The 25,149-nt window shown below is 38.5% G+C and overlaps 1 protein-coding gene across 2 annotated transcripts in view; it reads left to right on the top strand.

The window, feature by feature from the left end:
• The window catches only part of rabgap1 (RAB GTPase activating protein 1), a 90,931-nt gene that overhangs the window by 10,878 nt on the left and 54,904 nt on the right, over window positions 1–25,149 (top strand). The window contains exons 2-14 of one of the 2 annotated variants that reach the window (XM_084745693.1): window positions 1,184–1,419; window positions 3,810–3,839; window positions 5,689–5,947; window positions 6,418–6,631; window positions 6,853–7,027; window positions 12,824–12,984; window positions 15,880–15,990; window positions 17,603–17,669; window positions 17,768–17,870; window positions 18,920–19,089; window positions 19,276–19,444; window positions 21,266–21,359; window positions 23,289–23,439. In XM_084745693.1, the coding sequence (XP_084601819.1) occupies window positions 1,267–1,419; window positions 3,810–3,839; window positions 5,689–5,947; window positions 6,418–6,631; window positions 6,853–7,027; window positions 12,824–12,984; window positions 15,880–15,990; window positions 17,603–17,669; window positions 17,768–17,870; window positions 18,920–19,089; window positions 19,276–19,444; window positions 21,266–21,359; window positions 23,289–23,439 (1,857 nt within the window). In that variant the 5' untranslated portion in view covers window positions 1,184–1,266. The remainder of the gene's footprint in view (window positions 1–1,183; window positions 1,420–3,809; window positions 3,840–5,688; window positions 5,948–6,417; window positions 6,632–6,852; window positions 7,028–12,823; window positions 12,985–15,879; window positions 15,991–17,602; window positions 17,670–17,767; window positions 17,871–18,919; window positions 19,090–19,275; window positions 19,445–21,265; window positions 21,360–23,288; window positions 23,440–25,149) is intronic. The other variant, XM_084745694.1, reaches the window with a different exon arrangement.

The following is a 25,149-nucleotide window of genomic DNA, read 5'->3' as shown; positions in this document are numbered from 1 at the left end:
AGTGTGAAATGAGGTGCAATTACTGTCATTACTAGACTAATGATTAATTATTGACTAATACAGTTGTAAATATACAGTTACATTTTTAATGGGTTAATAGATTAATGATTAACCATTAATATCCCTAGTTTTGAGTGGAAAAATCTAAATTTGTAAGAAACTAGTAACTTAAGCAGTGAAATAAATGTAGTGAAGTAAAAAGTACAATATTTCCCTCTGAAATGGTAATGGAGTAGAAGTATAAAGTAGCATGAAAAGAATATGCTCATATGAAGTATAATAACTCAAATCTGTACTTAGGTTAAGTAGTTGATTGAATGTACTCAGTTACATTCACAACTGCCAATAATAATATGATTTTTTAGAACTGGCACACTTTTCTTCATTAGTTACACAATGTGGTATTTAATGGCTCATTGTTTGCATTTATCTTGTGTCAAAAACATGCTATGTTAAAAAGTCAAGGGAGCTGTAGAGCGTGGGATGAGCGGGTGATGTGCACTGTATCCCACAGGATCTCACTTAAAGTTATTTGTGGTTGTGGAAGAGCAGTCATGCACAGAGGAGTGTACGCAATGCAATTAGCACATTCAGCACATTTTGCTGTGTTAATATGTTTCTGGTGTTCATGTAATGTAGTGGTTGTGGGACCACCACAATTAACTTTTGTAGGAGACATTACTGACATGGAATAGATGCAGCAAGCTGACTTCTTCCTTAATTCCTCACTTTCATGTACATGTTTCTATTTCAAAATTGCATCACCATGGCTTTTCATTGCATCAAGCTATTCTACAAATACCTCCCATTTATTCTGCTGAGATAGACAAAATTGCCTCAAATGACCCACAGAGCATCTTTTTTCTACTGATCTCCCCTGTGTCTTTTATTTATCGTAGCCACTTTCACTTGAACTAGGCTTTTTTTTAACTTAACCTTTCTTTTGCACCCTCCATTTTCTCTTTATCCTGCCTCTCTCTTGGCTTTGTAAAGCTGCCTCACAGTTTCCTTCAGGTGTTCAAAAGACCTTTAAAAGTGAATAATAAATGGCCTCACCATTTTTTTAGAGGGTTAGTTTCCAAGTAGCCAAGTTTCCAGTTGCCTTAAAAGATGCTTTTCATGGATTTCATCACATCATGACTTTTTCTGCTTCTTTTCTTTCTTTATTTTTTTCTTTTTCTAGGTGATTTTGCTCATCATCTCCCACCACTTCCTCCTCCCGTCTTCCATTCATGAGCAGCGTGGCTGAATTTAACAGCGGCAGCCATGGATGACAAGGGCTCGGTGGGGAAGATTAGCGTGTCCTCGGACTCAGTGTCCACTCTCAACAGTGAGGACTTTGTCCTTGTGTCCCGGCTGGGGGACGAGACACCCTCCTCCACTAATAATGGTAGTGATGACGAAAAGACAGGACTGAAGGTAAGGATGGTTGGGTGTAGGTATGGATGGGAGTCCAGAGGAGAGAAGGAAGAGCTGTACTGCTCAAATCAAGAGATTAGGTGCTGAGTATCATTGGTGTGTCAACATTAAAGATAACAACCTCACATCCCTTGCTAAGATGCTTCTTACTATGAATATCATGAGTATCCTCAACACTCCTCAATAGAAATACTGTAGAGCAATAATTTTTGCCTAAACAGTAGGAGAAGAGGCCAGTGTGTCATATGGTGCAGGCTAAATTATGTTGTATCCGCACTCTTTTTAATAGTTAAACTGATTTAGGGGTGTATCTCAGGACCCACAGCATGATTTACCAAAACATCTTGATGTTCATTTCATTTTTGCCACCATTGTAACATGTTAAAAATTACAGGTCAGGTGTCACAGTCCATACATGTACCACTGTTAACAGGTTGTGTTCATCATTCACATGTCAAGAGCTCTTGTCCATCTTTTTAAACATGCAGTCTCACACTCTAACCACAAGGCTAACCATTTCTTGTTTTGCTTTCTTCACATTCTCGCTCTACCTTCTCCTCATAGTTGTTCTTAGATTTGTGTGTTTTATCTGTGATTGTCCTTTTTCATTTGCTACTTAATATTAAGGAAGACCTTAAATACTTATTGACATGTGCTCATCACCAGAAATTGAGAGCACATCATCACAGGCTTTGTTTATATTGAAGAACGTGTTCTTATCCTTCAAACCTGTGAAGAATTACTTTTGGTTTCTGTGTTTTTTTCGACAGTTAATTGTCTGTATTATTTAATTAGTATGGGCTAGTGGAAAAAGAACAACTGAGCCAAACACCCCTTTCCTTTCCTTTCCTTACCTGAAAGTCTAAGGCAAGTTCACTGACTACCAGTGTGCCATTCATTAAGATGAATGCTTCTTCACTCCCTTCTGCAGGGAATCAGCTGTTGAGCTGGGTTTAAGAAAAACAAATTTTTGATTCAAATCTTAATTTGAAGGATCCAACAAATTAGTCAATATCTTCGATATTTCGATATAGATCTTTTAATATGTCTGTGCCTGTGAAGCTTTAAGCCCTTTAGTCTCACGTTGCCAGTTTTTGGTTCTTCTTACAGTGAGAAAACAGTGTTAACGTTTTTTTTGTTTTTTGTTTTTTTTTAATTCGATGTATGAGGCTTGGATGTGGTCTGTTTCCCTCCAAACTGCAGTTTGTCCATGATCACAGCTGTTTGTTGCTCTTCCATCATTTGGAAGCTTTATTGGAATGCAAAGTCCAGTTAGTTGGAAAATGAGCTGAAACAGCAGACTGATGTCAGAAGATAGGGCGTCTCTGAGTAGAGGAGGCTCTGAGTGTGCTCTGTTGGAGGTGATTTCACAGAGGCTATGAAGGCATGGCCATCTATCTATTTATTTCCTGTGTAGCTTGGATCATCTGACCTGTGACTGTAGCCAGTAAATGCCACAGGGTAAAATTGAAACAAACACACTATCACACCACAGTATGTCTTACATATAGGATGCCATTTGCAATTCTGTTGGGTGCTTCAGTGAGCACTCATTCAGCAGATACTAGTTCACAAACACTGTAGCGATGCAGCTGCGAGTGCTTTGAACTCACTGTCGGGGAAAATAATGGTGTTTTGTGACCAGGGTGCGTCTCCACAAAGACTTTCTGAGCTACCAGCCACCGTCCTGTGTGTGTCCCTAATGGGTTCAGGTTTCTCCTCTCCTCTCCTCTCCTCTCCTCTCCTCTCCTCTCCTCTCCTCTCCTCTCCTCTCCTCTCCTCTCCTCTCCTCTCCTCTCCTCTCCTCTCCTCTCCTCTCCTCTCCTTTCCTCTCTCGATACATTTTTGCCATGTGCCTTACAGTTAAGTATTTTTATTGAATTTACTGAAGTAGCTAAATTGCATGTTCATACTGTGTCCATTGTGTCCTTGTATCATTACTGTACCTGTGTTTCTTTGTGAAGGAAGGAAATTGTCGAATTGGTGTAGTTAGGGTACCAGAAGATGGCGCCAGCAGAGCATGAATGTTGTATATTCAGTTGATAGGAAGAGGTCACACTTTTTTCCTGTCATTTGCTGTGCTTGGAGATGAGAGAATATGATTTTGCAGCACAGTTATTTTGATGGAAAACTGACTCGAGGTATTTGTTTTGTGCAGCCTGGTGGCAGCTGTCTGTCTGCTGTCAGAGGGAAGGAAAGCGGTACCCCTCACACACACCCACTGTTCTCAGTATGTAGCGGTGAAATCACTCCATTCACTGACACTTGGTCATCCAGTTATCATGTATTGGTTTTCGCCCAACACACTCTTCTCGTGCACATTTCCCTCCCAGTCAGCCCATCCAGTCAGAGAGGAGTCAGTGTGTCTAAACTTGTTGTTTGTTATGCAGGTGATTTCTGAGGAAGGGGTCAGCTTTAAGGTCAGTCTCTTCTCTCACTATCTTTCCTTTCCTCCTCTTCTTTCGGTATCTCTTCCTTGCTTGTATCTATCTATTTTTCTCTCTTTCTGTGATGTGATTCCGTGGTGATTCTGTCTGTGATTATTTGTGCTCTGTGTATTTTTGCCGGCTGTTGAGTGATGGCCCTAGCCAGCTTTAACACTTGATGATGGTACTGTAGTGATAGATGTTTTCACACATAGGACTGTAGTTGTACAACTGCCCAGGCTTGTAGCACCACCTGTAAATCACAATGCCCACCACAGTTGCATAGTGAGGTAGTTATGTCAGATGTGTGAACCTAAATACAGAATTGATAGCTGCTTTACACCTGTCTTCACATGATAATCTTTTATTTCATTATATGGTATGAGAACTATTAACAAAGACAAGTTTACTGCATTATCCATCCTGCTTTAGATATATGCTTCAGTCTAATAACTTTCCATACAACTCTGAGGCACAGATACGTTTTTATGGCTGTCTCTACATGGAGAGCCTACTGCACCTGGAAAATTTAACCTCAATATTGATTTATTAATCACATACACTACAAATGCTGAAAAATCAGTTTCTCTTTCCTTAAAGGGATAGTTTGAAATATTTTAAATGGAGTTCTATGAGGCACTTCATGTCAGTGTATCAACTACAATAGATGCAGGTCAGCATGCCCCCATTTTGGAGAAGTAGAGAGGAGTACCAGCATGGAAGATAAGCTGCTAGGATGAACTGCTAGGCAAAATCAGTAATTTTAAGTAGCACAACATGAGAGTTATTGGTCTATAGTATCTGTTGATCTGGTATTTTGTTTGTGTTGTTGTGTGACTTCGGTGTTGTCACGCAATAACACAAACAAACACACATACCTCAGCAGCAGTTGACCAGAAACTTCTGTGCTCTGCAAGGCAAAATTACTGATTTTGCCTGTCAAGTTTAGTAGGTTTAGAGGAGTGATATTTGTCCTATATAATGGTGGTTTACTGTCAGAAGGCTGTCTGACACCAAAGTAAAGCTGAAAATATTCTAAATATAACATACACTGAAAGTGATATTGATTTTTATTTTTAGGTGGACCTTTTTAAGTGGCTAAAATCCTGCTGCTGATCCTGTGCAGTTTGTTACTTAGGTTCAGTGCTTCTCCAAGCTGACTGGCATCTACAGTAGGTGATACACTGACTGTTGATAAATACCCCATACAGCCTTCCATCAAATTATCTAAACTATTCCTTTAATTTTCTGCTCCTTGTTGTTCAGTACAGCAGTGCCCTGTGTAGCTTAAATCTGATCACTATTTCTTACTTAACATCAGGCTGCTGCCACAGCAGGCAGGGAAAATGGGGCCTTGCCTCATTTTGTGGCACCTCATGGTTTGTGCAGCTGTAAGCTTGCTCTTTGATTTTGTATTTTGTTAGCTTTGGAATAAGCTCACACTATTAGTGTTGGCATGGAACTTCTAATATCTTGATACAGGTATTTCACAACTCAAACTCATCTACCTACTACTCACTAATATTGGATGAATAGTAATGGCATGAAACAAAGCATCTTTCCCCTCAAACACACTGCAATCACTTGAAATTAATCACAAGATCACTGCACTGCTCTACTGCAGTTGGTGTAGGCCTACAAATAAGCTTAAATTTGATGTGTTGGTGATTACTACAATAATTTTGTTTTGTAACAATATTTGTTCTTATGTTTTGTTAAATGTTTTTTTGAAATACTAAATGTGTTCCTTTTCTGATTCCTTTTGTCCCTTTTCCTTGATGTGGGTGTGGTCATGTCTGTTTTAATATGTGTGTGTGTCTACCCCTCTGTGTGTGTGTATCAGATTGTGGGAAATGGAAGTGAGCAGCAGCTCCAGAGGGAGTTAGAGGATGTCCTCATGGACCCATCGGTAGCTGACACTGGGCTTGGATCGGAAGCAGCAATGGACAGCCTCGGTGGGGGCGACCATGGCCTTCTTCCCACCACTGCATCACCTGTAGCACCGGGCTCCGACCCTCTGAGTGCACCACCGCCCAAATTGGAGATGGTGCTTCCTGTTCAGACGGCTCAGGAGAGTGAACTGAATGAGAGGTCGTACCGAGGTGAGCCACGGTGTGACTTTTCTTATCTCATTTTCTTGTGTCTGTTGGAGCTCACACAGTGGCTCTTATCTTCAGCTTTACAGAAGTGTTTCTAAGACATTCGGAGTAATATCACAGAAACACCTGGGTTTCGAAATCATACATTACTCTGTCACTCTTTCCACTTCTTTGAGGACTATTGCTTTCTTGCCATTTTCTTCTCATTCAGTTTTCACCTCTACGCATGTGTTGCATGAATTTCACTGATTGATTCGACTGTTGTTCTTCTCACGTACCCTCCTCTTCTACCTCACCTTTTTTCTTCTTTGCACAAGGCGAGTCAGTTTATCTCAAATGAGAACAATTAAGTTGATATACAGCTGTAAAATTGTAATAGGAGTCATAAAACAATCAAATTTCTTTTCTTTCCTTTCGTTTCCTGTCTTCTACTGTCCTCTCCACTCCTCTCTTGATCCATTGCCGCTTTGCAGGCGATGAATCGTCATCAGACGGCAGTCCTACCAGTCCCATCCCAGATGAGGACAGTGTTGTGTTCAGCCAGCTGACATATCTAGGGTGTGCCTCGGTCAACGCCCCCCGCAGTGAAGTGGAGGCCCTCCGCATGATGAGTATCCTTAGAGGGCAGTGCCAAGTCCCCCTGGACGTCACATTGTCTGTACCAGGCGTGTCTGAAGGCACTGTCAGGTAAGAGGAACATAAGGATTATTAGTTCAACATAAAAGATTCTTATTTCCATTCTACAGTATACTGTTACATAAGTATGTGTACATACAATATGCAAAATAGACCCTTGATGGTTACGTGTCATGCACAGAGTATACAAACACACATCACAAATCTTGTAAACTTTTAAAATATCAAGATTTTTTGACAAGATTTTGTTTATTCATGTTTTATTATAACAGGTTGCTGGACCCCAATGCCAGTACGGAGATCGCCAACTACCCTATCTATAAGATTCTGTTCTGTGTACGAGGCCATGATGGCACACCAGAGAGTGACTGCTTTGCCTTCACTGAGAGCCACTACAATGCTGAGATCTTCAGGATCCACGTGTTCCGCTGCCAAATCCAAGAAGCGGTGAGGATTCAATCATTGATTGAACGATTGTTGCTTAACTTGTGTTAAACTGTTAGTGGTACAGTGGTACACAAATTTCATGGTTTGGTATGTACCTCCGTTTTAGAGTCATGGATCAGTAGTTTTTGGTACAGCAGAAAAAACAAACAAAATTTAGAAAAAAATAAACATACAAATTTACAAATGATACTTTGTAGTGATTTAAAAAAACTTAACTGGAACATAATGAGGCAACATCTACACTGGATATATATATATATCTTTATAATGGCAACACGTCCATGTAGAGATATTGATAAAGGGTTCCATCTTTGGAGATCTTTTCTAATTTCCTTCACTACTTGGTCTAAATAAACTTTTTTCATATTGTCAAAGGTAAAAGAGACAAAAATGCCTAGGTATGTGAAACCATTAGGAGACAATTGAAATGGAATGATTTCAATAAATCAGCCTTTGTAACTGACATGTTTGAAGTGTTTCCACAGACAAACCTGACTATAGTTGAACAATGTCGGCACAGTTTGATACTGATCTTTGTCCATTTTCACTGAAACTAACTGGGAGCATCAGCACTACTTGAGGTTGACTAACCAGGCTGAATTAGACAAATTAAGTGGATATCTTCAAAAACAGTCTTTTTAGTAGCTGTGCTTCCACTGCAGCTCAGCAGGCAATCATTGTGCTGCTGCTATTCAGGTAGTGGCCCAAAGGGGGAGCAAAAGCTCCTCTTATAAGTGCTCTGGTCTGTGTTTTCACATGACACTCTCTCCTCTGTTTTTTTTCCTCACATTTCCTGTCTCTTACACTCACATAATATTGCCAGTAGTAGTCTGGCTAACTTTGTCTTAAATTGTTGCTCTCCCCATAGCCTGTCCCTCAGGGTTCAGTGTCAGTGTGGAACCTCTCTCAGTAGTCCCCAAACGATTTTGTCATGTACTGCAGGCTGCGCTGCAATGCACATGTACACCATACACAAACACAAAGTACACATGATCCCTCAAGCCAACTTATAGAAGAGTAAGTGTCATTGCTTAGATACAGTTGAGTTCAGCAGAAACATAAAAGAGGAGAATAGAGAACCCACTCGTGAAACTGGGTTAAAGCCCTGCTCCAGTGTTCAGTGACCTGATTTCTCCCTCGTGGAAGCACTCTCCTTCAATGTCACTAAGAGCCCCCAGACAGACGCTACTTTATCAGGCTCACATCATCCCGCTATCCAGTTTCCCAGACACCCACCCATCACACACATGCTCACCCTAAAACACTAATGCATACACACACAAATCCACACACAGTAAATCCCCAGTGATACTTCACTACTTTACTTAGCAACCGGACATCTCAGTCTTCGACTCCCTCGTCCCTCTCTTCTTCCTCTTCCACCCACCCCTCTCTTCCTTCCAATGATCCCCAGCAACAAACCAATCTACAATGCTTCCAGCTTTTTTTTGGGCCTCTCTATTAGACTGGAGTGAGTCAGCCCATTGGTTGCCTCCCTCTCCAGAAAAAACCTGCTCTAAGTCATATGCCTCACATTAGGCTCAAGTCCACTGTAAACAACTCCTAAGACCTCTGAAACCACTGTATTTATTCATGAAGGTGTCTTCAAAAGTGTTTTTTGGACACTGTAGCCACACCTAAAAGATGCACATTTACTCATGAATTTTCATCTTTAAAATACATTTTCTGATTGCATACACACACAAACTTCCAGACGTGCACTGAGGTAACCTTGTGGCTGGCAATCACAAAACTATTTACTGTCTTATTTGCCTCAGCTGTCCCATTTGCTTTAAGCAAGTGACCCATTTATTTTAATCAAATTGTGAAGCGCATCTGAAACATTCTTTACCCATAATTTCAAAAATACGACAATTTGGAGAGAAGAACATTCTTTTATTGAAGCTATCATTGTTAAGTGCTTTCAGGTTTTGTAATCATATGCTTTTTTGGAGATTCTGTGTAATTTCTTTCTCTAAACAGATTTGTGGATTTTGGAGTGGAAGTGTTCATACATAAAGCAAACCACCTCCTCAGTCCTACTCTGCCTCCTTTGTGCCAGACCTCCTAGTCAGGCCCCAAGGCTAGTGTCTAACCATTCCCAGTTTTCTGGTGTTGGTGGTAATGCAGAGCCCTGCTGAGTCTCTTACTCAACACCTCCCCTTTGTGCCCATAAACTTGCTGCTCCAGAGATGTATATCTAGTGCTGTTTAATTCAAATCAACACGGCTTCAATAGATTTGTTTCACTCGAGTGATTTGTGCTCCAAACACAAATTTAATCACATGTTTAGAGAGATAAATACCCAAATTGGAAACTGAAAACTAGATGCAGATGGGTCAGTTAAAAATGTCTCAAAGCCTCATGTCAGTAAGCTCATAAAGATAAAGCTGCCAAGTAAGAAAGAATAAGAATATCCTGGACAGGAAGTAAAAACAATGTAACAGGATACTTAACAAGTTCCCAATCTTTAAAGGCTACAGGTCGTGAGATAAAAGCTGATTACAGATTCAAAACACCTTATGTAATTTTTATAAGAAATCTTATTTTACATATTTTAAATTGCTTCATGAATATGCAGGAAGTACAGAAATAACAAGGACAGACCCTTTAAATTAAACTCCAGCAGTTGCAAGAAAAGGTTAAAACTCAATAGTTGGAATACTCATTTCAGATATGGCATTTTATAATATGTTCTTTCTGAATAGCAGACCACTGCTATGAATAACAGACTGTTGCCATGGGCACAATTTTGAACATAGACTACTGTGAATGCGATACCTCAAGAATACGTACTTCAAACTTGGCACAAACGTCCACTTGGACTTAAGGATGAACAGAATAAATTTTGGTCAAGAAGAAAGGTCAAGATCACTGTGACCTCAAGTCTTGTGAACGCTATATATCAGGAATGTCTGATGTCACTGTGACATCATAATGTTCAGCTCTCTATTAGTCCTCTGTGCTCAAAAAGTCTCTAAGTGAAGACAGCGTGTTTCTCATGGGAAATTATTCACCAGAATCATACAATTAAATATAGAGATAACATTATTTTGCCAAAAAATACACTTTTATTAAATGCATTTTATTAAATTGCTTCAATGTCTTTAGTTCATATATTATATATAAAATGCTCAAATTTCAAAAGAAACAAAAACCCAACAACACAAAATTATGATTTTTTTAATGCTTAAAAATATATGTGAATGGGATAAAATAATGTTCATTTTTTCCAATAGAAATAAATTAGTTTGGCAACTTTTGTGGAATCAGGTGTTTTCTAGATGTGAATGAATTGAGCTGCCTTATTATGTTTTGTGTTGGATAATTTAAACTGTTAATTAAAAAAACAATCTCTGTTAGAAAGACAGAATGATCTCCTTTTTATAAGAGAAGCACCCAATATCAGCCTAAATTACTTGTCAGGATTGATATATTTGCAGTACAACTGCCCACATCCTGATAGAGCTTCTTTGCACTGCACACAAAGCATAAAAAGGCCATTTGTAGACATTTGAAGCTGGTCAGTTTTGACGCCAGCATTGATCAGAACATTGCAGAACAGTTCTTTTGTGCCATTTCTCATAATTTCATCAATACAGGGGGTGACCCCCATCTAACTCAACCCACTCCTCATCTCTTACATCCAGCCCCTCGTTGTTTCTCAATAAATAAACCCCCTGCGATGCCCTAACATCCTTCTACTGTATCGAGAAACATAACAAAGGCTTTGTGTTGAAGAGGTTAGAGGCTGCTTTATACTCAGGCCTTGAAAAAAGCAGAAGAGCATTGTTATTTATTGATAACAGCAGTTTCCCCACACCATCACTCAGTCCCTAACCCTCAAGCTCTGCTGTTTACCAGAATTAGAGATGATCCAAAACCACTGTGGTGTGGGGCTCTAGTTAGGGGACGACTCTGTTTATTATCACACACACATGTCTGCCGAGTAATAATCAAAAATAAAATACTTCTTCTCGACTTAAAGCTCACAAATCTAAAGTCTTGTGAGTGGAAAAGTACATTTAGTGAATATAAATAAATCATAACCACACTGTTTTCCACGCTTGGCAGTCTTTAGCTGCCCCTACCTCCCCAACTCTGCTCCTCTTTGGGGTTTGAGATTTAGCAGAAGCCTGCAGTTTCTGGAAGGACTGACTTGTCTCTGTTTAGTGTTAATGGGAACAATACTTCCACACTCAGATTCACAGGCAAATATGAATCAGCATGTTGATCAAAACTCAAAATGGTTAATAGTTTGGAAGCTCTGCTGTCAGTAGAGTAGTGTGTCATTAGGTAAGTTTTTGTAATGCCCCATATCACAAAATAGCCATAACAGATTGGCAGAGGTTTGATTGAGTTTCTAATCAATACTAATGAGTCTGTGGTTTCTTTGCCCTGGTACTGTTATTTTTGGCTTCCAAAACCCCAATTCATGGTCGACAAAACATTTCAGCTACAGAGGCTGCTGAAGTTGGTGCCAAAGCCAAAAAATATATACTAAAATATATACTGCAGTATTTTGTGATACTGTCTATCTATTCAGTGGATGTTTTCAATTTGATTTAATTAGCTCACTGATTTAATTAGCTGACTGACTTGTCAGTGTTGTCTGTGTCTGTGCAGCTGAATTTATTTGAACTCACAAAAAGCAAATAAATTCTGTTTTGAGTTTATGACTGAGTTCTTTCAGACATTTGTGACAAAGACATAGCAGGGAAATTTCAAAATAAGGGCGTATTGTACAGATAACAATACAGTTGGATATTTTTTTACTTTGCTTTGATCATGTTGAATCATTGAACATTAAATTGATATATTGATCCAAACTGATGTATTGTTACACCTCTACAAGATGGGGCATTTGAACTTGATAGAATAAACAGCATGAATTTTAGAATCCTGTATGTGGTAGTAAACACAGTCCACATTTACAGATAATAGGGCTGAACAACTAATTTTCAAATCAAAATGGCAATATGACCTACTGCAATTTAAGAAAGTTACGCGAATTAATTATCAGAACAGATGGTGCTTAATTTAATAATAAGTTAATAATTAATCAATCAATTAATTGTCATGGCTCTGCTGTGAAGTTTGTGCTTGCAGATTTGTATGTGTGAACTATTTCCCTTGGCGGAGGTCTGCACCATCTGAGGGTCCTTCTATTTGTCCATGGTTTAGACACTAAAAATGTATGGCAATGACTTTTATTTTTCCCCTGAAAATAGCAAATTTATTATTATTATTATTATTATTATTACTTCATTTGATTTGAATTGATTTTTATTTATTTCAGTCATTTAAAAAAATATATTTTAGAGAAAAAAACATACAAATCGATACCCCCCCTCTGTCCAAGAACATATTTTGTATGATGCTAGGTAGTAAATTATTTCTTTTTTTTTTTTTACATGACTTGAGCCATTTTAAAATCCACCAGATCCATAAATTTCAGTTCATGTGATTATTATTATTGTTATTATTATTGTTATTATTATTATTATTATTATTATTAATATCATCATCTATTTATTTATTTTGAAGCTAGTATTTTTCTTCAATGGTAGTAGCTAACAAAAGAATAAACTACAGGTCACATGATTGCTGACTCATAATGACAGATGTGTAAATCTTTGAGCAACCTTGTGCTGATACATTGTTGTGCTTAGTTTAATGGTGTGCAGTTTTTTCTGGATGTTGAATTATATATCTGTGTTATTAGTCCTTCCCATTACAGTGGCCTAATTTTGTGTTCATTATAGAGTGTTCTGTGTGTTTACCTTTCTCCTGCAGGTGAGTAGGATACTGTACAGCTTTGCCACGGCGTTTCGGCGGTCAGCGAAGAAGGCAGTTCTGTCATCTCAGCAGGCTGCTCCGCTCACCCCTGACAGTGACTTGTTTACCTTCACTGTCAGCCTGGAAATCAAGGAGGATGATGGCAAGGGTACTTTCAGGTGAGACACACACTCACTCATTATGTATTTTAATGTTTAGAGCACAGAACCATCATTTGTGATGCTTACACAACTGTATAAATCTTGAAATATTTTTGAGTTGCACAGACATTTGCAATGTTTTTTCTGTTGAGTCTATTGTGGACATACAGTTCAATCTCTGTCATCAGAGCACTTACTGTATTTAACATCAGCTTTAATAGTCAAATCTGTCCGGTAATGTCAGTCTTGGACAATGTACGTCATCTTAAAGAAAATAGATGTGCAGTGGGAACACCATTCTGACAAAATTTGTAAAGAGCTTTGATTGAAAATGGCCACTGAATGACCCAAGTTTTTCACCAAATTACCCGCGTCATGCATATAAACACAGGGACATGCAGCCCTACTTTTGGGGATTACGTGTTGTTCAGAGTTAGCACACTTTTAGGTGACCCAGTTACAAAAGTCACAAACCTTTTTGGGGTTGACAGCATGCGGGGTACATGCTACCCATGAGGGAAGCATCTGCTTATGGTTTATTCACAAAAAGAATGTCTCAGTAAATGTCACATGAAATTATGGAAACAACTGTGAAATGATTAAAAAAAATAATTCTACAGAGAAAATGGAGAGCAACACGGATGAAAAGAGGGACTGAGGAGTCCTTCCTGTCTCACAGTAGACTTGTGTTTTGACCACTTCTAATTAAGATAACTCTTTTTCACATGTTGATAAGAGAACACAAAGTTCCTGTGTTCTCTCCATTCAACCCATCTCACCTGACCTTTTTTATTCTGTTTTCCCATAATACTGAGTCACTTCTGTGTGTTCACAGACAGCCCTAGATACTCATCTTATTTAGAAAACTAAACAAAACAAACACAAAAAAATGCCAGTGATTATTTTTAGTCAGCACATATTTCCTCCTCATTAGCTCTTGGTTGATTATTTTTAGCGTGCTGATTTCCAAGCAAACAGCTCTCTCATGCAAGCACACGTAGACTGTTCTTGTGTGTATGCATTTTTTTCCCTGTGTAAATAAGATGTGGAAAGAATGCTCTATGGAAACTGTATGATATCTGGAAGAAGAATATATTTATATCATTCTTTCTTCAATAAGATGTAAACCAGCCTGTTTATCTGTAGTCAGAAGATCTGACTCATTCGTAAAGGCTAGTTGAGCCTGGGCCAATTTCACCTCTTCCGATAAGTGGAAGACAAATGATCTGGGACCTTGGTTGGTACCAATGTTCAGTGTTTCTCATCCAGACTCGTTTAGTCTTCTGCTTTTGTTCTTTTCTCACTGCAAAGCATTACTACAGCTAATTGTCGCACACCGTCAGTATCCATTTTGTTTATGTTTGCTTCCCTATGAGGTGTTGTGAGATCGTCTTCTTGAGTATTACAATCTTAATAACATCCTGCAGTGTGTGATGCACCATTATTTTCAAATCTTGTAGTGTGTGCATATTTTTTTAAAGGTTATGTTGTGGGCTTTTTCCTTTATTGGACAGGACAGCTGAAGAGCAGACAGGAAAGAGGGTAGAGACTGGGGGTGGGGGGGTGAAATGCAGCAAAGGGCCACAGGCATTAGTTGAACCAGTGGCCGCTGCAGAGGACTGACAGCCTCTGTACATGGGGTGCACACTCTACCAACCAAGCTACATAGTGGCCCCAGCATGTGCATGTTTGAGATCTGTGAAGTTTCTCCTCTGTGCATAATGCAACTTGATTTCAAAAGTGGTTAGTAGATATGCATGATATTGGATTATTGCCGATATTATTTTACTAATTTTTGCCTATTCCTGACATCATATGCACAAATTTTCCCCCCCTCATTGCAGAGAATATCAAGGCTCAGTATAGTAGTGGTATTATGCCTACTCTTATTGTGATCTCCTGCTAGCAGGTGCAAACACTGAATACAGTGTTTCTCTTTGTCCTTCACAAATTTGTCCAAAAACTGTAGACATACTCTCATTACGTGCACATAATTTAAGTCAAATTTTATTGCCCTGTCATATTGGCAGAAATGTTCAATTAATGCCAATATTTCCTTTTAAAGCCTTTATTATTTATGTCTGATACTGATGAAGTGTAGTTATTATCATGCATCTGTATCTTTTATGATTTTAAAACTTTTGTAGTCTGACACCAGCCAAAGATTTAATTCAGTCCCAACTCAAAAAGGTACAAGTTTTTGTGACCTGATGTTTGCAGTTGCTGTTGAATTGATTAATGGAATTTTTTCAAAGTCAGGAATCTCTGTACTTAAGGGTTTCCTCAGTGTTTCCTCAGGAATTTGTGTCAGTGTAAGTTGGGAGAATGCTGATTACTGTTCCTGTCTCAAACCTTTGCTTTCAGAGCAGGAAAGAGAACCAGGACCAGAGCGTGTTTGAAAATGGCTCTTCTGCTGGCTTTTATTATGATAAATGAGACTACTCCGTTTCTTTGACTGTGTGATTAAAAAATTACATTGCTCTTGTTTTCCAGTAGGAAAAACACTAGTTTCTTTTTTGTGTATCTTAGTTAGTTTTAAAAGTAGGAAGTGCAGGGCGGCTGTTTAGCTCAGTTGGTAGAGCGTCCGCCCCATGTATGGAGGCTGTCAGTCCTCTGCAGCGGCTGCTGGTTTGACTCCTGCCTGTGGCCCTTTGCTGCATGTCATCCCCTTTTTCTTTACTCTAACCCTAACTCCTTCTACTTCTCAGCTATCCTATCTAATAAAGGCAAGAAAAGTCCAAAAACATAACTTAAAAAAAAGAAAAAAAGTAGGAAGTGCAGAATTATTTCTTTCTTATCCATTTAACATTGTTGAACATACTACTGTATCTGCTAAATAATGTCTTTTGACATTGCCATTTATCTCTGTTTTTGTATTGATGATCATTTTGTTTTTTTTGTTTTCACATTTAGTGCTGTAGCAAAAGACAAGGACAAGCAGAGCTTCAAGCTGCGTGCAGGAATGGACAAGAAAATAGTAATTTATGTCCAGCAGACCTCCAATAAGGAACTCGCTATTGAGAGGTAAAATAAAGCACCTACACTCACACAAGACATCTTCAGAATAGCCTCAGAGTGGCATCCTCAGAGCTTATTATACAGTGCTTTAGGATCACTAAATGTTGATTTTTGTGTCATAAGTTATTCAGCTAAGTTATAACCTTAAATCAGGGATAATACTACTTTAAAGGGATAATTCAAATTATTTGAAGTGGTGTTGTATGAGGTACTTATTGATAGTCAGTGTTTTAGCTCCAATAAATACCGAGCAACGTGGGACACCAGCGTGGAAGCTAAGTCATGAATTGCTGTGGACAGTGTCAATAACAAAAGGTGTTTTAACCACTAAAAAAGGTCCACCTTCATCATCAGTATCAGTTTAAGTGTATAATACTTTCACAGCTTCACACAGGAGTTGCTGGTCTACCACTGCCTTGATTCTTAAGTTTGTTGTGTGTTATCGTGCGACTTCTGTTTAGCTGAACTATCCTTTTAAAGCTCCAAAGCTGCACAATAATGCAAACAAACTAATGTATCATGGCAGCAGTAGTCCAGCAGCTCCCTTTTGTGAGGTAAAAATACTAATTTCAACCATTGAATTTGGTTAGTTTTCGAGACAGCAATATTTGGCTTGTAGATGAAATTTTAGGTGAAATTTTTTTTAAGTAGCTAAACTACATTTTGATGCTGATCCTGTCCTAAGCAGTTCATTGCTTAGCTTCCGTGCTGGTACTCCTCTCTGCTTCTCCAAACTGGGGGTGGGCCAACCACCATCTATTTTAGATAATAAACAGACTGTTTATAAGAACCCCATACATCTGCACATCAAATAAGTCAAACTATCCCTTTAAGGCAGAACATTTTAGTATGCAGACAGCACTGCATTTAGAAGATTTATCCAACAGACATAATGTATCTCTAAACATGATAAAAGCATATGGAACTAAAATCTAGATTAACATAACCACCGAAGGGAGTGGAGGATATGAATTAAAATTTATATCCAGAAATTCCTCCATTTGTTGCGGCTGAGATTTGTCTGTTACGACACGACCAGACATTCAAAAGGAATCACTCAGCTTTAATTGATAAACACACACCGGTGAATATCTTTACATCCGTGTGTCGGCCCATGTCAGGTTTTAAGTGTTCCGGCACAGTTGTAAGACGGTGATTGATGTGAGTCTGTCTCCGAGGCTCCTCATTTTCCACGGTTTAATAAATCTGTCGAAATGTAAACATTCCATCACGTTCTTGCGGACTTCCATCTTCACAGAGGTTTGTTATTGTTTGATGAACCCAGAGATGGTAAGGATTGAAGTGCTGTGTTTAATATCCTCAATGTTCTGGTCTGTGTTATAGGGGATCAGTCCAGGAAGCTATTTGCGGTAACATGTGATGGTTAACAACTGATTTTACTCTATAGGGAGATTTATTGTTCCGTATCTGGTTCCCAGTCTCGCTTTGATTTTTTCTTCTACTTTTTTTCCCCTTCCCCTTTTCCTTATGTAATCCTATTCAGTTCACTTTTCTCTCTTTTTCTTGCATCTCTGTGCATGTGTGTGTGAGTGAGTGTGTGAGTGTTTGTGTATTTATTTATTTTAATGTGTCTCTTTCATGTGTGTATCCTCTCCAGGTGTTTCGGTCTCCTGCTCAGCCCAGGGAAAAATGTGAAGAACAGCGACATGCACCTGCTAGACCTGGTGGGTGACTGTTCTTATGTGTGTGTGTCATTGTGCATTTGTGTGCGTGTGCATGTGTGTGTGCGTGTGCTAACTTCTTTCAACTTGTGCCCCTTCAGGAGTCAATGGGAAAGAGTTCAGATGGGAAGTCTTACATCATTACAGGAAGTTGGAACCCCAACACGCCTCAGTTCCAGGCTGTGAATGAGGAAACGCCCAAAGGTAAGAGCCAAAAATCTGTCGAAAAGTCTCATAAAACAGAATGATTTTCAACAGTTACTATGTCCATGGTTCATATTTCATTGGTTAGTTGGTTGTTTATTCACTCACATCTTATGACATGTTTGTAAGTGTGAAAATCACTTTGTAACCTCAAATCAAGCTGTGAAGGAGCAATTTATAGTTAAATTATACAATAGCTCAACTGAATTTCCTTGAAAACATACAACACTGAAGCCACAATAGTTGGGAAGATAAATATTGCTGGAAAAATGCTGATTAAACAAAGATACACCAAATGACCACTTTATTGCATCCTTGTCCCACATAATGTAGCTCCTACGCTACCAATTATGGATGGAAATTGATCAATTTTATTTTTCCAATTATGCTTATTAGTCCTATTCTTTGCAAACATCTGTGTAAAATACAAGATGCAAATATGCAGGATTTTAGCAAAAATGCTAATTTACACCCCTAGTCCTTAGCCTTACATCAGTAGTAGGCACACTGTGTTGTCACCCTAAAAACTTTGGATTGGTACGGCAATAGATTTTTTTAATCTAATTGTTTTTACCCAGTCTTAGCAACAAAAGCCAGGAGATTGCCCTCTGTCTCTATTGAGCAAAGTGTTTTGAGACTGATTTGTGAGTCTATCATTTTACAGACATTACATTGAGCTCTGTTGTCATCTTTCTTCGTGAATGAAGACACGCTTTGGACTATTTCTTCCTCTCTTTCATGACTCCTTCTTGTTCATTGTTCAGCAGCATAGATGTACAGGTTCATTGTCATTGTTTTGCAATGCGTAATTGTCAGAAATTAATAAAAGGAGTTTCAAAACTCAAAGGTATACGATTCTGACAGATTTGGACCTGGTTCTCAACATCAATTCACAACCCTTCCACCAAACACATTAAGTGAAACTCTGCTGTGCTCATGAATCACATGAATACACCAAAATGCACAAATATTACTTATGTTAAAGGTGTTGAACTGAAGAAAATCAGTCACTGGGGACAACTTCTTAGCTGTTTTCTTTGTTTTTCTAGATAAATTCATGTACATGACAACAGCGGTGGACCTGGTGATTACAGAGGTAGAGGAGCCAGTCCGTTTTCTGCTGGAGACGAGGGTCAGAGTGTGCTCCCCAAATGACAGGCTGTTCTGGCCCTTCAGCAAGCGTAACTACACTGAGACCTTCTACCTTAAACTACGACAGGTATGTCAAGTCATTTTCCATCCGTGATTAAGTCAGTTAAAGCTATGCATCGCACCAGATTTCAGCTGTCATCTGCAAAACTCTGTGGTTTTGTAGTTGCTAATTAATATGCAAAAAATAAATATAATGGATGTTTTATCAGCCAATCAGAGGATTGTCTCGTGACACATTTTTTCTGTTGTTCAGATGGAGCGAAAGGAGCGTAAGAGTCCTGCCACTGACACACTTTATGAGGTGGTGAGTTTGGAAAGTGAGACTGAGAGAGAGAAACGGAAGACCACAGCCAGTCCCGGCATCCTGCCCACTGGGCCTGGTACCATGGTTCCTTCACCACCTGAGGATGATGAAGAGGAAGGTGGGAGGAAAGATGCCATCTTACTGTTTTTCGCTCACTCACTTCTCATTGGTTTTTCATTTTAGTAAAGGCACACAATACAAAAGGATGTCAAATGCAATATTAAAAATTAAATTCCTCATATCGCAAAGGGTATTATTTCTTTATATAAGCCATATGAAAATATTCTTCACAAACGTGACCACATAGTACCACAAGAAGAAGCCTGGCTAGCAGAACCATATGAAAATGGTTTCAACTTTTTGAAACTGCTTGTTGTACTTGATCATGTTAGACACATAAACAGCCTCAAAGCAGACGCGTAGCTGGCAAGATAATATAAATTACTGTTTGCTTTTACCCTGGAATGCTGAACCATTGTGGTGTCCTTGGTCAGGACGGACCTCAATCAGAAGCATACACCTCCAAAACACAACAATAAAGTATTACCACTCAACACCATGAATTTAAACACAGCTGACTTGCATATAACCCAGCTGAATTATGAATTTCAGATATTTAGCATTTAATATTTAAGGCCCAGACTCAATGGCTGATTTAAAATATGAAGTTAAAACTCTACTCAGTGTGGTGCCAGATATAGACTTGTGGTCCACAGGAGTCGTCCCATGGGAGATCACACACTGTGTTACAGAACTGTTTGTACTGTATCCTCACAGAGCACTTAGCTACCAGTGGTGTGTGTGTGTGTTTTTGTGTGACTGTGAAAGGTAGCAACGTGATAAAAGGCAGAGAGCATAATGGTGGTACTTGTATCTGTCTGTATGTTAGCCTTTAGTCCACAAAAAAAATCTAAAACTTCTTCTGTGCACACAAAATGGGGGCAAAGTCTTGTCCTCAATATGCCGAACATGTCAGGTGGTTAATTGCTTTGTCAAAGGAGAGGTGGTCACTAACACGGTTTCTAACTTTCGACCATTATTTGAGAGAAATATACTTTTTGTGTGCTGCTGATGCTCTGAAAAGTTGAAATAAAAAAAACAACAGTTTGTTTTGTTCATGAAATTCCACATCAATGTATGCATGCGGTTTACTAAATAAGCCAATAGTATCATGTTCAGTATTATCATTTCCACAGCTCAGATTAAAACGTAAATACAAGACCACTCAACATAAAAGAGTGTTTGTCAAATACTGAAGCGATAATCAGCTACATAAGAATGTAAATTTGATATCAACATATTATGTTCAATATGTCCGTTCCAGTGCAGTCATTTACTGTGCCAAACTGTTAACAGCCATAAAACGAAGAAGAATATATAATATAGAATACAGAAGAATAAAACAACAAATGTATTCACATTCAATGTGAATGGGAAGTTTACATTTTGAATGACAGCTGAAAATTTGTGGTTGTAACATAACAGCAATACAGATGAAAACACAGAGAAACAATGAAATGAAAATAGAGCCGTTAAAAAAAGCTGTTAAATAAACTTGGCTGAAAAAATATTTCAAAGGGAGCTTGACAGCCAGTGGCATACGACATTAACAAAACATGAAACCAGAGGATCACAGCCTGTGATATAAACATTTTATTATACACCTTCACACAAAGTGTCTTTAATTGAAACAGTTAGTAAGCACAAGTAAGTTAAATAAGATAAGTTTGTGACTGACTAAACAAAACATCAATCTCTTTGAATAGGGAAACTCTTACTACGTCTTAAGTTATCCTTTTTATTTAATCACGTTCCTTTCATAAGCACGAGCGCTGGAGAACTGTATATAATTTAGAGTACTTAAAGTTCTAATCTTAACACATAAAAAGTGAAAGATGGACAATAATGGATCTCACTTGTTTTCACTCTGTGTGTCCAGATAATGATGAGCCGTTACTCAGCGGGTCAGGTGACGTTTCCAAGGAGTGCGCAGAGAAGATCCTGGAGACATGGGGAGACTTGTTATCCAAGTGGTAAGGCTTTGATCCCTTGTTAACTTTGTCCTTCCACTTCTGTTGCAGCTCCAATTACACAACCACACACACACAAATAAATCATTTTTGTGCGTGTGGGTTTAGTGGAAGAAAGAGCAGTAGGCAGGAGTTCTTGATAAGCAGCCTATTAAGATGGCTTCCCTCTCTCATTACTGCATTTGTTTTTAATCAAAAGCTTGTGATGAACTGAATAGAAACTGCCCAGACTTTAATTAGCTGTAAGTTAAGATACACACACACACACACACACACACACACACACACACACACACACACACACACACACACACACAGAGAGATACACCACACAACACACCTTATGTCTCTTCCTCTGTGTTTTTTTTTTTTTTTTTTTACTATATTTAGGTGTTTATAATGTTCTTTGACATGACCGTTAAAATGTTGAGTGTTTTTGAGGGCACATTTGTCTCACTTGATTAAAAAAACATCCTTAAAAAATAATGTCTAAATATAAAGAGGGATCATAAGACTGTCCTCTCATAATAGTAATAATAATACTAGTCTTTGTGCGATCAATTGATGATTTAGTGCATGTGTTGTGGCATTGTGGGATGCAGCGCTCAGGAAGCACAGAGAGGCAAGTCACAGAAAGCCCTTTACAATCTTATGCCCCTGAGGACCAGGCCTGGCATTACTTACATCACATGCACACACACATGCATACTCACACACACGCATACACAGTATACTTTTGTTTCCCTTCTTAGTCTCTACAGAAAATGCCACATATTGCATAACCTGGTGCTTGGGACAAATAAACCAAACAAACTCAGAAAATAGAGAGGGATAAATTAAGAAAGGGAGAGGAAAAAGTGAGAGAACCATCAGGGATTTTCTGTCTGCTCCAGTCAGGCGATAGTTGGTAGGTAGGTACAGCTGTGCCTCCAAGTTTACCTTGTCTGTGTATCTCTAATTCTCTCTGTATCTCTCTAACTCTGTCCCTTTCTACTGGGCAGATGCCTGAGTTCATTTTACATTGCATTAAAATTTGCCTCTGTGTATTGTTGCTGTAATTTTCTATTGGCTTGTTGTATTCTGTTGTCTATTGTTTTCTCATCCTGCTTAAAATAGCCCAGTAAAATAAAGCCAATAATGTTCAAATGTCAGTGGAAAAAAAAGTAGAGTAATAAAACGGAGAAAGAATTTCAGTAATAGATAATGTTCTCTGTACAAAAATAGCACATATTTAACATTCTGAAACAGTGACATATGAGTCCTTGATTGATTGCATCCCTTTTGGGAGTTAGGATTGAACTTTACAAAGACTGCATGTAAATCCTTACACTTGTCAGGTATTAGGTGATATAACTCCTCCTCATTGTCATGGTCTTGGCCCGGCAGACCATCTGTAGAGATGATGATGGTTCTTTTTAGACGCAAGGGAGAGCCAATGAAAACATTGTTTTGGGTAGAAATGGTGGGCAGGTGTGCGCACAAAGATTGCAGATGTAATGAATTATCAGTGTGGCATACTTACAAGACTGAATACTCGATAGTCGAGGTGTAACAATTTATCAAATATCAGATGATAAATCAAAAAATCTCATCATGGTACATGGTTTAGTTAGTTGCAAAAAAAAGCACAAGTAACCAAGCGTCACCTACCTTGCATCTCTGACAGCATGTCACCTGTGCTCCGTTTCTATCACTCTTCCCTGCTTACATTACAGTGACATGACAGTAGAAAACCAATATAAGCAAACACAGGAGACCATCTCCTGTAATAAAATACAATGCATCTGTGTGCTAAATCAATATTCAAAATGTCAAGTATTTTTGTAAAAAAAAAAAACAAAGAAAACCTTCCCTTAATGACTTTAGTTAATTAGTATGTGTCTGATAAACTGCCATAGCTGACTCTTCCTCTCCTTTCCTCTGTCCTCTCAGGCATATGAACTTATCAGTGCGTCCCAGGCAGCTGCCAGCTTTGGTGCGGAGCGGCATCCCTGAGGCTCTCCGTGGGGAGGTGTGGCAGCTCCTGGCAGGCTGTCATAACAATGACCACCAGGTAGAAGAGTACAGGACTCTTATTACAAAGGTAAGAGCACACAAAAGTACTGTCTTTGTCAAGATGGTCAGGACACACTAAATCCCCATGATTCTCTAATGTTGGTGGTGTCATCCAACAAGACGACCCACACACAGGATCCCCTAATTTTAGTCTGCAGCAGTTGTGTCCTGTCTGTTTTTACACGTGGTCATAGTTTGATCTCTTTAACTCAAACACCATTAATTCAAACAGATATAATTTCTGTCTTGTTTATGGTTTGTTCTGGCCAAAGTAAATGTGTTACTGTTATTGTTCTGTTGTTGACAACATCAGGGCCCCTCATGGTTCTTTTCATAAGATTCTCATGTGCTTCAAACTTGTGATAGTAACCACTGCTGCCCTGTAGATCATGCCAGCTGATAACTTTCAGCATTATGCAAAGCAAAAAAGGTGAAAGAAGAAATCTGTCCTGTGTTAATGTTTTTGTCGAAACTAGTAACCCTTGACTTTTTCAAAAGTGTTTTAACCTATACCCAGTTTTTAAATGAAGAAAGAAAATATCTACGTAATGTACTGAAATTAAGGAATCGTATTTCATGTGATTTGCTGCGTATTTTAGCTACAGTAGTCAAGAAAAAGGTCAAAAAAGTCTGGAAACATAATCAAGTTTTGTACTTCATTCAGTTTTGTGACTTGGGCCTGGACCGAGGCCAGAGATTGCCTGTATAGAGTGCCATAGGAGTGAGTTCTAAAACTCTGATATTAGTTAGCATATTAGCACTTCCAGTTCCCTTATCTTGAAATAAATGTTGTTGTTTTTTTTGTTTGATGTTTGAAACAAGGTCTGCGGTTAATACAAACTAAAGAGATTTTCATTGTTGACTTGTTTTACCACAAGAAATATGTCAGTAAATACCACACTCGTGTTTTTCAAAAGTTGTTGCTAATAAGTGTCTAAATTAGCATATGCTGAACACTAGTTACTTAGTGGTGTTGACGGTGAAGTAATGTGTCCATGGTGTAGTTTGTTTCTAGCCTAATGCTAACTTTTTGTGCTTCTGTGCAGTCTGTCCCATTCATTCCAGAACATTTTGATGGTATTTCTTAAAGCATGATACAAACGTCCACTTGGACTCAAGGATGACCTGATTTAGAACTTGGTCAAAGATCGCAGTGACTTTACAAAACACATTTCTGGCCATAATTCAAGAATTCATTTGCTAATTATGACAGAATTTCATATAAATGTTTAATAGGATGAAATGAATTGATGATCTTTTATATCCAAAAGGTCAACTTCACTGTGACGCCATAATATCCTGAAAAACATTTCAAACAGGTCTCTATTTGTCCTCTGGTCTCTGCCAATAGTCTTTAAGTGTAGATAGCATATTTGTTTTATACTGATAACATCCGTTCAGACAAAAAATGCACTCTATACCTTTTATTAAATTCTTTAAAATTCGTCACTATATACATTATATGAGTCTGGATGGACATGGACAGTAATTCTAATTAGTTCTGGCAATTACATTTACACTCCAAAAATTGTATAAGTGGCGTTTGTTTGTGAGGATTATCTGGCTGAACTGAACATGTCAGTATTATGAACTTTTGTTCACCACAGAGTTTATTTTCTGCAATAATCGAATAGCCAGTGGAAAAATCCCATTGGCTTTTTGTGGATGGAACCAGAGCATTGCTAACTTATGGGTTGGACGATAAAAATTCATCATCCCTGCAGCAGTCTATTAAACT

This window comes from Lutjanus erythropterus, chromosome 20 (assembly GCF_056507025.1).
Source record: "Lutjanus erythropterus isolate fLutEry1 chromosome 20, fLutEry1.hap2, whole genome shotgun sequence".
NCBI lineage: Eukaryota > Metazoa > Chordata > Actinopteri > Lutjaniformes > Lutjanidae > Lutjanus > Lutjanus erythropterus.
This window is presented reverse-complemented; position numbering and strand designations above follow the sequence as displayed.